This window comes from Dromiciops gliroides, chromosome 4, assembly GCF_019393635.1.
Source record: "Dromiciops gliroides isolate mDroGli1 chromosome 4, mDroGli1.pri, whole genome shotgun sequence".
NCBI lineage: Eukaryota > Metazoa > Chordata > Mammalia > Microbiotheria > Microbiotheriidae > Dromiciops > Dromiciops gliroides.
The window spans coordinates 301,188,933-301,204,287 of record NC_057864.1 but is presented as its reverse complement, the minus strand read 5'-3'; the positions used below and the strand labels follow the sequence as shown (position 1 = coordinate 301,204,287).

The window sequence follows — 15,355 nt, the reverse complement described above, 5'->3', positions numbered from 1 at the left end:
TTCCAACTACAATGAATCACAGATTCAGGATTCTCTAGTCCCACTCTATACCCTTTTAATAATACTTAAGCTCTTTTGAACCTCTCCAAAATAGGAAAACGAGTAGCTGCCTAGAGGAAAGTCCAGCCCTTAGCTTGATTCACCCCCACTGGGTGAGACTTCATAAGTTCTACTATAGTACATTGATCATTGTTTATTTCTTTTTTTTGCACTGGTTATGCCAGACTAACATGATTTTTTTCCTTTGATAGGATTACTAAACTAGTAGATGGCAAGAATCGTGTGGATGTAGTTTACATAGATTATAGAAAAGCTTTTAGTGAAGTATCTCTTACTGTTCTTCTGGAGAAGATAAAAAGATTTGGATTAGACAGTACTATATTTCAAAAGTGGTTGAATGACCATAATAATTGTTAATGGTTGAATATTTATTATAGCAGGAGGCCTCTAAGAGTATATCCCAAGAATTTATGTTTTTTCCTATGCTGTTGAACATTTTTTATCAATAACTTGAGATAATGATATAGATGGTGTGCTCATAAAATTTTCAGGTGACAGAAAATTGGGAGGGATAGCTAGCACTCATTAGTATCCAAAAAGATCTTGATGGGCTAAAGTACTGGGTTCAGTCTAATGAGATGAAGTTTGCTATGGATTAATATCATGTGTAAATAGTTGGGTACAACAATCAGCCTTACAATTAATTATAAGATAGGGAAGGGATGTTTAGAAAGCATTTCTAAAAAAGATCTGGAGAGTTCTGAAAAAGATTTGGGGATCCTAAGGGACTGCAAGCTCAATATATGTTAGCAGTATGATATGGCAAATGTGATCTAAGATTCCATTAGGAGTTTGACAGACCTCATTTAGAGTATTTTCATTTCTGGGCTCTATGATTTAAAGAGAACATTGATAAGTTAGGAAGTGAGTTTGATAATAATTTTGACAAGTTGGAGAAGGTCTAGAAAAGATTAATCAGAATGATAAAGAGTCATGAGTCCATGGCATGAAGACTGGCTACTGTGTAGTATGGAGAAGTCAATAGTTGGGGAAAAGTATGATAGCTGTCTTGAAGTATTTCTCTGGCTCCAGAGGTCGGAAACTGGAGCAATGGTTAGAAGTTGTTAAGAGGCAAAATTATATTAATTTTCAAGGAAAACGTCATAATAATTAGACCTGCCAAAAGTGTCATTGTCTGTTTAGGAAAGAATTGGGGTCCCCTTCTTAGAGGTCTTCAAAAAGAGGTTAAAGGACCACCAGTCAAGTGTAATAGTTTAGTAGGGATTCCTTTCTTGTGTGATTTGGACTGGATGACTGGTGAGGTTCTTGAGAACTCTAAGGTTCTTTGATTAGTAACTTGAACTTCAGTTAGGATTTCAGTATGTTCTAATATTATATTTGGGCAGTATTTACTGTTTTTATTTACTAGACTAGTCTCATTTTGGAATACATACATACATAAATACATACATTGCATGAAACCTTCACAGTCAACATAGATCTGTTTTTATACTACTTTGTATGAAGGGAAACTATTGTGTTGGACTCCTTATAAATTTTGTACATGTAGCAGTGATCCATGTGAACTAGTTTTTCTGATGGATTTTGTTTTGTTTTTATGCTGGGTTTAAGTAACTGTATGATATACCTTGCAGTTGTGCTGCAGCCTATAAAGAATTTAATTTTTTCTTTAGAAATAAGAAGCTTGCATATTTAGGGACAGTGACAACTCTAACTTAGCCTCTGTGCTTGTATATCCACACATATGACCTATACCTATAGAGGGGGTAAATGAGAGATAAAGTTATATAGCCAAGAAGCAATTAGATTTTTAGGATCTTTGACTCCTAGAATGAAGAATTTAAATTTCCTCCTGTAGACAGTGATAAACTGTTGAAGATTTTTAAACTGTTGTCATCATGAAAATAGTGTTGTAAAAAGAATAGTCAGTCTGAAAGCAGTTAAGGATAGGTAGTAGAGTCCCCCTAGCTGTTGTTAAACATAGGAAAATTTTTAAATCCATGGAAACTGGAGAAATATTACCAGGGAGGTAAAACAGAGTTAGAAATACAGGATTAAAGCAAGGAGAATGTTTATTTCTTAGCCTTGGAATCAGTTCACTTGCATTTGAATCCTTGACTGGTTAAATGCTTCACTGGTAACTGTGGCCAAGTAACTTAACCTCTCTTGGCCTCAGTTTCCACATCTGTAAAATAAGGAGGTTCTAGTTTATCTTTCCAGTTCCAAATCTGTGATCCTGTGCTTCATCCTAACCTTATATTTCACTCTTACACAAATTCAGGAAAAGAAATACTGTCTGTACTATGATATAGCACTGCCACTTACATGGGTTTGGTTAATAATCTGTGTACTCAACCTTAAAAAAGAACAAAAAATCAAACAACTTTTGGATAAAAGTCTTTTTATATGTGTGTGTGTGTACACATGCACATACACACACACATACATATATGTAAAAGTTCATTAAATATTTAGTTAGAATGTGGGGAATTAGCTACTGGTTAATAGACAATAGATAGTGGGTTGTGGGTATTCAGAGTACAGGGGAGAATAGTAACAAAAAGAACAATTCTATAATTTTTGTACCTTAAAAAACTTTTTTTATTAGGATACTTAAATTAATCTTTGATGTCTTAGCAGCTAGTATTCCCTCCACTGTTACAGATTTCATCCAGTGTTATTCTTGTCCATGTCTTCATTTAATTCTTTCACACAGGATCTACTGCACCCACCTTTTTGAACACCTATGTGTTAGAAGTACCAATACCATCACACATCAACATGAAAGGAAAGAAATGGGTGCCTAGGGTTTTATGCATACATAAATCTTTAGTGTGGAGGCTGGGCAGAAAAGGGCTCCAATTCCTACTAATTTAAACACCTCTGGGAAGGTTGATATGTGACACAGTGATGCCCCTTCACTAAATTCTTGTTCAACCCTTGAACATCAGAGGACTAATACTATATAGGCAGGTGGAGAAAAAAGTGTGCTGAGCTTTTTTGTTTATACACTGCTCAAGAATTAAAGCACTTTAGGTTCCTTTCAAATTTGACTTCCTGGGACAAAAGATCTGGTCTACCGACCCACCATAGCTCTAAATGTAGTGTTTCTATTTCTTGATTGGTAGTCATTTCCTAGGCCATGTGATTTGGTTTAATTCTTGTCCTGTGACTAGCACTTAACTTCATATTTCTGGGGCTGAGTCCTTGTTACTGCTAGTTTTTTGTCCATTTCAGAGAGCTAGAAAGGAACTTTTACCTATTTATCGTATTTGTTTTTCATAAATTTGACATAATTTAAAGTATATTGTTTTATTACACTTTGGGGGGACGGATTAAGTAGACTTTATTTATATGAAGATATCTTGTCCTACTAGCCTTCAGACTATGTTATCTTCTTCCCATTTTTCCTTTTGGCTAAGACCTCATGAGCGTAAGGATTATGATATTGAGAGAAAAGAGCAATATGACTACATGATAGAGTAGCAGCTACTAAAGTATTTTGAGGACCCTTCCTACAGCCTTCAAAATTCAGAGGCCTTTATATTTGTCCAGAGTAGGTTTATTTTAATGAATTAGATCATTATTATGAGGGAGGTGTTTAAAAAATAAAACCATCTTTGTGATTATTAAGTAGAATTTTTTAAATGTCAGCTATAGCAGAATAAAAATTTTTATAGTTCTCCTGAAACTCACAATTTTTTTAATCATTTTTTAGAGTTTCTGGTACAAATTAAATAGCATTATTATGGAATATTTTTCATATGAATAAGATAATGTTTTTATTCCCAGCAGAATATATATATAGTCTGGGGCCAAGTACTGTTTCATTTTTGTCTTCTCTCTACAACCATGAATAGTAGATGTTCATAGTAATGGAAGATAGTATATATTTATTAAATGTATGTTGAATTAAATTGGAGGTGTTGTTCATTGCTTTTATATCATCTGTTGTAAATAGTTAGAATAAAAAATTGAAATATTTTTTTTAATAGGCAGCCAGATGACACAATGGAGGCCTGGAGTCAGAAAGACTCATCTTCCTGAGTTCAGATCTGACCTCAGGCACACTAGCTATATGACCCTGGGCAAGTTACTTAACCTTAACCCTGTTTGCCTCAGTTTCTTCATTTGTAAAATGAGCTGGAGAAGGAAATGGCAAACCCCTCTAGTATCTTTGCCAGCTGAACAACAATAAAAATATTTAGATACTCTTATTTTGATTGTTTGAATGCCTGTAAGAAGATACCTTAATGTATCTATTAACATTATTTTTTTTGTTTTGACTCAATATAGGATTAAATCAAGTTTTGAGTCAGCAAGCAAACCAGGAAGTCAGTCCTTTGGACAGCATGATTCAGAGGCTTCAACAAGAACAAGATCTGAGACGCTCTAGTGAAGCTGGTACCAGTAACAATAGCCGTTTAGGCAGAGGTTAGCAGAGATGTGTTTTATTTTTACATTGGCACATTATCAAAATTGTCTTTAAAATGATTGCTTGATATTAGTGGAAGTCTTTATTTTGTCCGCAAAATGTCTCATTTACCTTTCCTTTTCTAATGCCATCATTCTAGTTGTCTTACAATATCTCTTGTTAACACTAGATGGAACAAGCACATCAGTTGACACAGAAATATTAGAATTTTGCTTTAAATAAAAAGTATTATCCCACTCTATTTTCTTTGCCTTAGGTGTTTAAAATAAAAAGTTCTATGTCAAATGATGTAGGTTGGTTGATACTTCAAGGTGTTCTTAAAATTTTGGCCCTTCAAGTGTTAAGACCACTATGACACTCTCCTAACCCATCTTTCTAATAACTCAGCCTATCATAGACATATCAGATTACTCTTCTTAATTCATGGTTCTGTTCCTAATACTCCATTGATCAAAAAACTTCCTGTAAACTACCGATTAAAGCTTAAACTCCCTCTGACATTTCTGTTTTTCCATAATCTGGCATTACCCGTACCCCATCTTTTTCTCATACTACTCCTCTGTGATTTTTGTGCCTTCCCTTCCTTAATTTTTGCATGTTCAAATTGAACTTGAACGCCTAGCCAGAGTTCCAACTCTATTCCATGATCTTCTCCTTTTCAACAAATATTCTGAGCGCTCAGGAATAGGAATTAATTTACACGCTATATATATATATATTTTGTATTTGTAAATCTTATTTAGTCTACTCATTTTTCTTACCTCCCTTAATACATAGTGCTTTTAAGTAAAAAAAATTTAAACAATTTTTTACAAAGGTAATGATTTGACATAACTTTGGGATCTTGCACTTCACTGATGTATTTCATTAGCTTATCTAAACAGTTGAATTCACGGCTTATAATAATTTAATTTTGAACTTTTGTTCCTGGTTCACTTATATCTATAGTTCTGCTAAATTCATATTTGATCATTTGAATGACTGCAATAATATGAAATTAAATTCAGATTGTAACTCCAGTTCGTGTGTGTGTGTGTGTGCGTGCGTGCGTGCGTGCGTGCGTGTGTGTGTGTGTGTGTGTGTGTGTCTTCTTAATACATCCCTAAGGCTTACAATAAACTACTGTTTTAACTGTTTATTCAGCCTCTGTAAGCTCTACCTCAGAAGTTCATTCACCACCAAACATAGGCCTGAGGCGCAGTGGGCAAATTGAAGGTGTAAGGCAGATGCATAGCAACGCACCAAGAAGTGAGATAGCTACAGAACGAGATCTCGTGGCCTGGAGTCGAAGAGTTGTAGTGCCTGAATTGTCGATTGGGGTTGCCAGGTAAGGCTATCTAGTATCCATTTAGAATTTTGGGGGTTTTTTTGTTTTTTTTGTTTTGTTTTTTTGCAAGGCAATGAGGGGTTAAGTGACTTGCCCAGGTCACACAGCTAGTAAGTGTCAAGTGTCTGAGGCCGGATTTGAACTCAGGTACTCCTAAATTCAGAGCTGGTGCTTTATCCTCTGTGCCACCTAGCTGCCCCATAGTGTCCATTTAGAATTAGGGTTGTGGGACTATTTTCTCTCTAAAACAGGGATTAGCAAACTATTGCCCCAGAGCAAGCTAAGAATGTCTTTTTTATTTAGAGTTGGCCCACAGGCAGTAATTTGTCTAATCCTACTCTAAAGAAAGAGTGAGTTTTTGAGAAAAGAATGATAATTCTTGAGGGAGGGAATTAAAATCTTCAGTATGAGAATAAAGATATTATTTTGTCATAGCTTTATATTCTGTCTTTTGAGCAGTATGGGATACATTGGGTTGAATTACAACTGCTGATTTTCTTAGGTTTTTACATCAAATTCATTTGTGTATATATAAATGGCTTTTACATGGTATAATCACAAAGTATAGTTTGATTAAACTGTAGAATATGTGTTGACCATAAATCACAAGGTTGCTTCTTTTTTTTGTTAAACATATCAATAAAATTTCAAAAGACTTAATCCTTTTACTTCACCTTTTAAATTTTACATTAAAATAATGTTAAATTATCTGTTAAAGAATAAACTACTTTCATATATTAAGTTCTCACACTATATTGGTGTTTCATTATAATGCTATCCTCATGGTCTGTTCTTTGGGACCATCTTATAGTGAAGTCCAAAGTGAGGATATATCTTGAGTACTGAAATTCCATTGTTTTCTAGTGTAGATATTTAAAGGTGAACATGCATCTAAGATGTTCCTATTATCTTAAAATGTGAATTGGTATAATTGTAACCTATAAGGATGTAAATATCTCTCCATAAAAATAATGCTTTTTGAATAGCACTTTTATTATTTTACATAGGCTCTCAATTATCACCACCTTAAGATATTAACCTCTCTCTCTCATCTTTTACTATCTACAATAGAATGACCCAATAAATTATCACCTCCTCTTCTTCACCACCTACTCTATCACTTGTGATATATTTTTTGTACTCTACTGAAACAGTTTTCTCCAAGGCCACTAATAACATCTTTAATGATAAGACAAACAACATTTTTTCCACATGCCAACTCTTCTTGATTACTCTAGAATTTGACAGAATGCATCATTTTCTCCTTTTGATGCATTTCTGTGACACTGTATTCTCAAGTTTCTAACTCCTTCCCCAGCCTTCGTCCTTTTTATTTTCATTGTTCTTCGTTTTTGTCCTGTCCCCTTAAACACAGGTAAACCTCTATGTTCTATCCTAGGTTCTCTTTGTTTTCTCTCTGCATTATCTTTCTTGGTACTTTATTCTGGCTTCAGTTATCATTTCTCTGCAGATTCCCTGAATCTTTCCAGATAAGAAGAGCTATATTTACAATTTCCTGCTTGACATCTCTACTTGAATGTCCCATTAGCACCTCATATTCAACAAATGTAAAGTGGAATAACTCAAATTCCCCTTCAAAATCTCCCTTTCCACCAACTTATTTGTTTCTGTTAGAGGTACCACTATCTTTCCAGTCAATGAGATTTATAACATAGGAATAACTTTTATACTCTTCTCCCTACATATCCAATCACATTTAAAATCTTGATGTTTCTAATTCCGTAATATTATTCACATCACTTTCCTCCCTTCCACTTTTTATCTAACAACCACAGTTTAAGTTTTCTTTTTTATCTTTTCTTTTTTTGGTCTGGACTATTATAAAAACTTTTTAACTAATCTTCCTTCTACCAGCATATCCTAATCCCTTCTTTGACATCAGTGAGTAACCTTTCTACTGCATTACTATGATCACATCACTCTTCTGCAAACAAAACTTCATACTGCCTACTGTTGCAAGCTCTTAATCCTCAGACCCCAAACCTTTTATAAGTGGTCTTCAGTTTACCTACCCAGCCTCATTTAATACAACATCTCTTTGCATTCATTTTCTAGATGAACTGGACTATTTCCAGTCTCCTATCCTTTATCTCTCACTTCCTTTCTCTTTGAAGGTATTAACTCAGATTCCATTTTTTCTGTGAAATCTTAACTAACATTCCTTCCCTCCAGTCCTCCTGGGGTGAAGGTGATGTTTTTATCCTCAAATTTCTCATCAGTTTGTGTGAACATCTTTAAAATTATCTCTTTCCCTTGTGATAGTTTGAATATTGCTCATTGCACCAACTAAATTGTTAGATTTTAAGAGTAGAATAGTGTTAGATCTTTCAATCAGTCTGTCAGTACACATTTGTTAAGCGTATACTATGTGTCAGGCAGTTTGCTAGGTGATGGAGAGAGATACAACTCCTCCCTATTCCTCCAAAAAATATCCCTCAAAAAAAAAAAAAACCCAACCCACCAATTTCTATTTAAATAATTTACTTTCTGTTGTATAGCTTGGCATGTTCATTTAAAATTTGTACAAAATAATAAGGTAATTATATATACTTTTATATCCTTAGCATGGTGTTTAGCTCATAGTAGGTACTTCATAAATGTAAACAACTGGCTTTGAGATTTAAGTGCAAAAATATATTTTGCATAAATTTGAAATTTAGAGACGTTATGTCAATTTCCATTAATAACATTTTGTTAATACGTATTTTAATTGTTTTCTTTCTTATAGAGAGATTAACAGCAGTGCAGAAATAAAAGAATGAGGATCTCCTTATGCATTTTCCCCCAAATTAATTTTTGTTGTGAAGTCATTTGTTGAACACTCACCTAACATGCATGTGGCTTACTTCACTTTTAGTAGGCAAGAAGAATGGAGAACTGCAAAGGGAGAAGAAGAAATAAAAATTTACAGGTCAGAAGAGAAAAGAAAACACTTTACAATTCCAAGAGAGAATAAAATACCCACTCTGTCAAAGGTAAATTCATATTATTTATTTGTCTAATACCTGCACCTAACATTGTGCTAATTAAGATTAATTCTTCTGTCCTTCAGAAGAGCTGTGATTTCATTAATGTAATTAATATTCCTTCTAAAAAAGCAAGTTGCATTTCCTCTATTCCTTAGTGAACAGCCTTCAGGAATTGTACCCCAAAACAGTTTTTCATGTGGTGATTAGCCTTCTGGTCATTAGCCTTTCTAAACACAGTTTGTCTGGTCCTTAGACAAGAGACATAACCTGTCATTTGTATTTATTGAAATTAATCTTCACTGTGACTTCACTGAACCTCTCAGTGCCCACTGAAAATTATGTAAGACTAGGAATTTCAGAATAGTTTTCTATTAATATTGGTAGAAGGATTTTCCCACTTCTGTGAAATCACAAGCCTTCATTCATTCTTTACTCCCCCTAAAAAAGGCACTTAGTCAGTTTGGATCTCAGTTTCTTAAATTAGAGCATTGAACTAGATGACTTTTAAAGTCCCCTCAGCTTTTAAGCCTATATTTCCATGTTGCATTTATTCATTATGACAAATTTTTAATCTTGTGCTTGCTTCCCTCTTTCTCCCAGCCCAAGCCTTATTAACTACATTATCAACTTGTGTTCTTAATAAAGATGTTTACATTACTTAAACAAAATTTATTTAAGAAAATGTCTACTGCAAAATCACTCTATACATTTCAAGTGCTTGACCATATCAATGTGGGTATTTTCTTCATGCATACAGAACATAACCTATTCATACAAAATCATTTTGTGTGATTTTTTTATGTCCTTTCCCATAAAAATTTGAGATAAGATTTACCTAATATGCTTCAAGCCTTCCTTTAGATCTCTTTATATTTTGTGGGTACCAGTGCCAGTACTCAATTGGCCCCATTTTCTTTCCCAGTCATGTGCTTTCTGAATGAAAGCTTTGTAGCCTACTCATACTCACATTGCATCCCTCTAATGCATTCATGAAAGTCTTCATTAATTGTCATTTTTCAAGATTCCATACGATGTCATTTGTCGGGGGGGGGGGTTTGTTTTGTTTTGGATGGACTTTTGTACCAAGGAATGGCTTCAGATTTATTGACATTTTTATAACTATATTTTCATCATCACTAGCAGGGGAGCACCTTACTCCATCTCAGTATTCTATATAGGATAGGAAATAGGGATTGACTTTGTGATTTTATTATTAGAAAGAATTCCCAGGTGACTAAACTAACTTCCTCTACTAGTGTATACTGGCACCTTCTCTGCAATTTATAATCTTGGAGAGTTGTCTAGAACATTTGACAGGTTAAGTGACTTGCTCAGGGCCAATATCAGCTGAGGGTTCCCCTTCTCCTAAATCAGTGATCTCACAATTTTTTTAGACATCAAAACATTTAAGCCTTCGAGGGAATATCAATGTAGTAGTATAGAAATTTGACACAGCAACTTATTTGATTTCCCCAGTTATAATGCAAGGGCACTTAACCAACTCATTACCCTCTTGCTTGGTATTGACAGTTTGTTTTACATATGAAAAGACATTGTGGTCTGTAACTGTCATTCAAGAAGTATTAAAAAGAAACATCATCTAGGAAAAGTATGATTTGGAAAAGGAGGGAGAATAACAGGAATAGCTTATGTGTTGTCCTAGTTTTCAAAGATTATTAAAAACATTTAGGAGGGTTTTAGCACATAGATTTTACAGTAGAGAACTTATGGGAGACGTGAACAGGAATTAAACAGCATGAGATAGTATAAATGAATCTAATATGCATAATGAAAAGGAGTAGCCACATTAATGTGATCATGGATCCTTTTAAACAAAGTCTTCACAGTCTGATTTCTACATTTTGCTGCATACCCATAGCAGAGGACCTTTAACACAGTCATGAGTTAGCTGTTCCTGGATAGTTAGCTATCATTAGCCCTTTGTAGCTTAACTCACAGATTTCTGATCTGGAGTATTATTTTACTTTATCCATACTCTTGGAATCATTAAATCTTAGAGTTCTTTGGTCTTTGAAATGATAGAGATGTGAAATAATTTTCTCAAGATTACACAAAGTTTTCCAAGCCAATGGTAATTACAAACTTTAACTTGAGCTTGGGTTGTCTGCCTCCCAGATTAATGCTACTTCTAATACAGTTCCTGAATTGTTACTAACCAACCTGGGGTTTTCATGGTCCTTGGTTTCATAGACCACATTGGAAACATCATCCTGAATTAGATATCACATGGGCATGATATTCAATAGCTTCCCATGCACTGGACCTGTGAAAAGAAGACATGGGAAGCTCTGGAATAGTATCTAAATTACTAAGATTTTAGAACAGCAGTAAGATGGAAGAATGGTCCAAAATTTGGCAGTTGTGGCCCCTCTGAGTCACAGGGAGTCTCTGAATTCTTCCTGAAATTGAATTTTTTTAACCATTGTTGCAAGCAAACAGATCTGTTTTGTTTTATGTACATAAGATTTGTTTCTTCTTATATTGTCTTCTATAGCTAGATACCATGTGAAACCCTGTACTCAACCTTTTTGTAGATTTAAAGATCAATATTACAATATCTGTCAGCTTTCTTACTAGAAAGCACAAAACTAGTTTCCATCCCTCTCTTACTCCCACTTGTTTTTATCCCAGGTTTTCCCTACTCTGAAAGAGGTGCCCACCAGAGACCTCTCATTATGTACCTTTTATATACAAAGTCCCATTTTCCCAGGTAAACCATGAGTTCCATTTTTAGTTGCCTTGAATATACTTTTTTCCCTTATGCTTTATGACATAGTTGGCTATAGGAGCTTAAAAGGTAGTTAGGAACCAGGACAGACGTCTGCTGGCTGACTGTAGAAGGATCAAAGCTGCTGAAAATTAGCTAGCCTCTTCTTTTTAGGGCCCTAATGAAGTCTTTCTTATCCATTCATTTCAGATACTAGTTGGCATGCTGTATTTATTCTTCAAGTGGAAGCTACACTTCTGCTTTTTATAGTTAAAACACCTTCAGTAACAACACAACTAATTTGGATATTTAAGGCTATCCTGTTTAGATTGATATCTGTTTTGTCACATTCACAAAGGAACATTGGAGTCAGAAGACATGTTTACTAGTCCTGGCTTTGTTTTTTACTAGTTATATGGCTTAAGAAAAGTTAGCCTTGGGGGCGGCTAGGTGGCGCAGTGGATAGAGCACCGGCCCTGGAGTCAGGAGTACCTGAGTTCAAATCCAGCCTCAGACACTTAACACTTACTAGCTGTGTGACCCTGGGCAAGTCACTTAACCCCATTGCCTCACAAAAAAAAAAAATTAAAAAAAAAAGAAAAGAAAAGAAAAGTTAGCCTTGGGGGCGCCTAGGTAGCGCAGTGGATAAAACACCGGCCCTGGATTCAGGAGTACTTGAGTTCAAATCCAGCCTCAGACACTTAATACTTACTAGCTGTGTGACCCTGGGCAAGTCACTTAACCCCCATTGCCCCGCCAAAAAAAAAAAAGGAAAGAAAGAAAAGTTAGACTTAATTTCCTCATCTGTAAAATACGGATAAAATTATGCTTTGTGATGCTCCTGCTTCGTGATGTTTTTAGGAGCACTGAATGAGATATGGGTGGGGGCGGGGCAGGGAGAAGCTTTGTAAGATGTAAAGGTGTGTAATATACAGAGATAGTAGTAGAATAGAAAAGTTTTTGTTCAAAGTGCTGAAAATCTCAGTCATTTATTTTTATATCTACTCTTCTTGGCTTGACCTTTCCCCCATTCCCCCATAGTTGCCCAATCGTTATACCAGCTATGTACATTTAATTTTTAACTTTTGAGAAACCCTAGTTACTCTTTATTACTCTGAAAATGAGTCATCTTTATAAAGATTCTCTGCCTTCATCACCATTAAGTTTTTGAGTTACCTCTAAAACAAAAAAATTTGTTTTATTAGGAAATGGAAAATTGGTCCCTATGGAATCAAAAAGGATGAGATAAAGGATAAGCTCCTATCACTTGAGGTACATAGTTTAGGAACCTTCAAAATTCAAAATGGAGGTTAGGAGAACTTCCTGACCCTGTTTAGGTTTCTTCCTCTCCAGAGTATCTGAAGCTAACACTAATATTACACTTTATAGAGGGCAGCAAAAACCCTGGAGAAAGGCCATAAATTCCCATTTATAGACATAGAAGAGATTTTCAAGGCCCAACCCTTTTAATTTTTTAGTTGAGGCCTAAATGGGTTAAATTATTTATTCAAGGACGCAGAAAGTGGTTAAGTCTGTGTTTGAACTCGGGTCCTCTAATTCCAAATTCATTCTCTTTGTATTCTACCACACTGCGTCTTGTCCTTCCCTCCTCAATAAGGGTGAGCTCAGAAAAATGTTTATATGTCTGGCTTAGGGTTAATAAATTAAAGGCCAAACATTTGTAATTTGTGTATTGTATTATCTTAAGCAAAAGAGTTGAAAAGATTTCAAATGTAGTAATCATGACACAACACAAAACATACAAGAAATGACTTTTTTGATGGCTGATTCATTTCAGAATCGACTGTGTGTTGTCTAAATTAGTATATAATAAAAACAAAGAGCTGGGCTGAATGACACTGCATAAAATTCTAACATTCCTCTACCCAGCATATTTAAAGAACTGTTAACTTTGAATGATGGAAAATAGACAAAAGTAAAAGATAATAGGCTCTGATTATTAACACTTAGAGAAGTTTAAATAGTGTAAAATATTTGCTGGGTAGGTAGGCAATACAGAAGATAGAGCACCCAGCCTGGAGTCAAGAAGGCTCATCTTGCTGAGTTCAAATCTGGCTTCAGACTCTTATTAGCTGTGTGATCTGGGTCAAGTCACTTAATCCTCTGCGTCAGTTTCCTCATCTTTAAAATGAGCTTGAGAAGGAAATGGCAAGCTATACCAGTATCTTTGTCAAGAAAATCTCAAAGGGGAGTGATGAAGAGTCAGACACAACTGAATAATAACAAATCGCCACAATGAAAAGATCAAAAGAGCCTAAAGGACTGCTTTAGTTGTAGACCTTCAGTTATTTAAACAGATTCATGGTAGGTAGGGGGTATAAAGGGGGTTTAAAGTTCATGTTCATTTGCAGTACACAAGCAAAGAAGATTGTGATTATAAGCACTATTGCCTCACCCAAAAAACAAGGAAAAAATCCTAGGTGACACTGGATTGAGGGTTGGGCCTGGAATCAGGAAGACTTGAGTTTAAATCTATCCGTCAGATACCTACTAGTTCTGAGACCCTGGGCAAATCACTTTACTTCTCTTTGACTTAATTATTCATCTGTAAAAGAGAGATAATAACACTCTCAGAGTTGTTAGTATCTAATGAGATAATAATTGTAAAGAGCTTAACAAAGTGCTTGGCACATGGTATACCATTTTAGTTATTATTATTAGTGGTAGGGGTAGCAGTGAGAAGAATCATTTGAAGTAGTATCTAAATTACAAAGAGAGTGGATAGATGATGACAGAATGGAAAATGGTACAGCTCTGCCACAGTTTCTGTATCAATAGATTATTAGTAACAGGTAAGCCATTCTGTATTCTGCATAAGGAAATAGAAATGTCACATAAGAAGATAAAATTGGAAAGGATAACGGGACCTCGCTAAAATAAAGACCCAATCTGTCCTGGGATCAGTATAATATGTAGTTATTCAAGGATTAATTTTATTTTATTTTGAAGAGGGCAGCATTCCAAATGTATAGAAAAGCTCATACATGGTATTAATACCTACAGAAAGGAAACCAAAAATATTCGTAACACTGACTACAAACCCCTTACTCCAGCCTTTTTCATCTCTTATGAAATATTGATAGAGAAAGTAGCATGGTATGGTGGAAAGGAAAAGCTGTCCTTAAAGCCAGGAAAGCCTGGGTTCAGTCTGTCCTCTGACACATTTTCTTTGTGACCTTGGGGAAGCCACTTAACCTCTAAGACTAAATTGCAGAGAGATTTCTGACTCGCATTGGTAAAGGGAATTTCTTATTCCAATAAAATTACTAGTACAGCCCTTTTCTCTATAAAATATTTATGAGAATGGCATTGAGAATATCTAAATGAGTTTGTGAGGTAGAAACTGGTAGACTATTGCAGACAGTTTTTCTACAGCAGATCTTCATAGTTACATGATTAATTGGACTGGAGAGAACACAAAATCTATTGTGTTTATTGTTCACAAGATACTGTTTGAACTGGAATAAACCTCAGTTTTAAAAGCTTTTTTCCATCAACATTTTTCCAAAAACCCAAATCATTACAACATTCTTTCTGAGTAAAGCCGCAGTGATGACTCTGTTTAGTAACTCATTTTTGCTTGTATTAATCAAGGCATAAGAGAGGGAAACATGATACCCAAAGGTATTTTTCAGATACCATGAAAAAATGTCTAGCAAATGGTTCATTCAAGTATATTACATTCCCTTTAGATAGGTAGTAGTCCCACTAGATCTCCTATATGTAAATGACATTGTTCTGATTATATCAAGACCCCAAAATATTACAGAGTCTGGCGAGATTTAATCAAAGTTTCTATGTAAGAAAAACAAACATATATAATACATATTGCC

General features: G+C 34.9%; 1 protein-coding gene across 1 annotated transcript in view; it reads left to right on the top strand.

Moving 5' to 3' along the window:
* Window positions 1-15,355, top strand: part of LOC122753697 (pleckstrin homology domain interacting protein) — a 181,192-nt gene that overhangs the window by 96,510 nt on the left and 69,327 nt on the right. Inside the window, 3 exon segments of the mRNA XM_044001307.1 lie at window positions 4,318-4,455; window positions 5,600-5,783; window positions 8,662-8,779. Of these exon segments, the coding sequence (XP_043857242.1) occupies window positions 4,318-4,455; window positions 5,600-5,783; window positions 8,662-8,779 (440 nt within the window).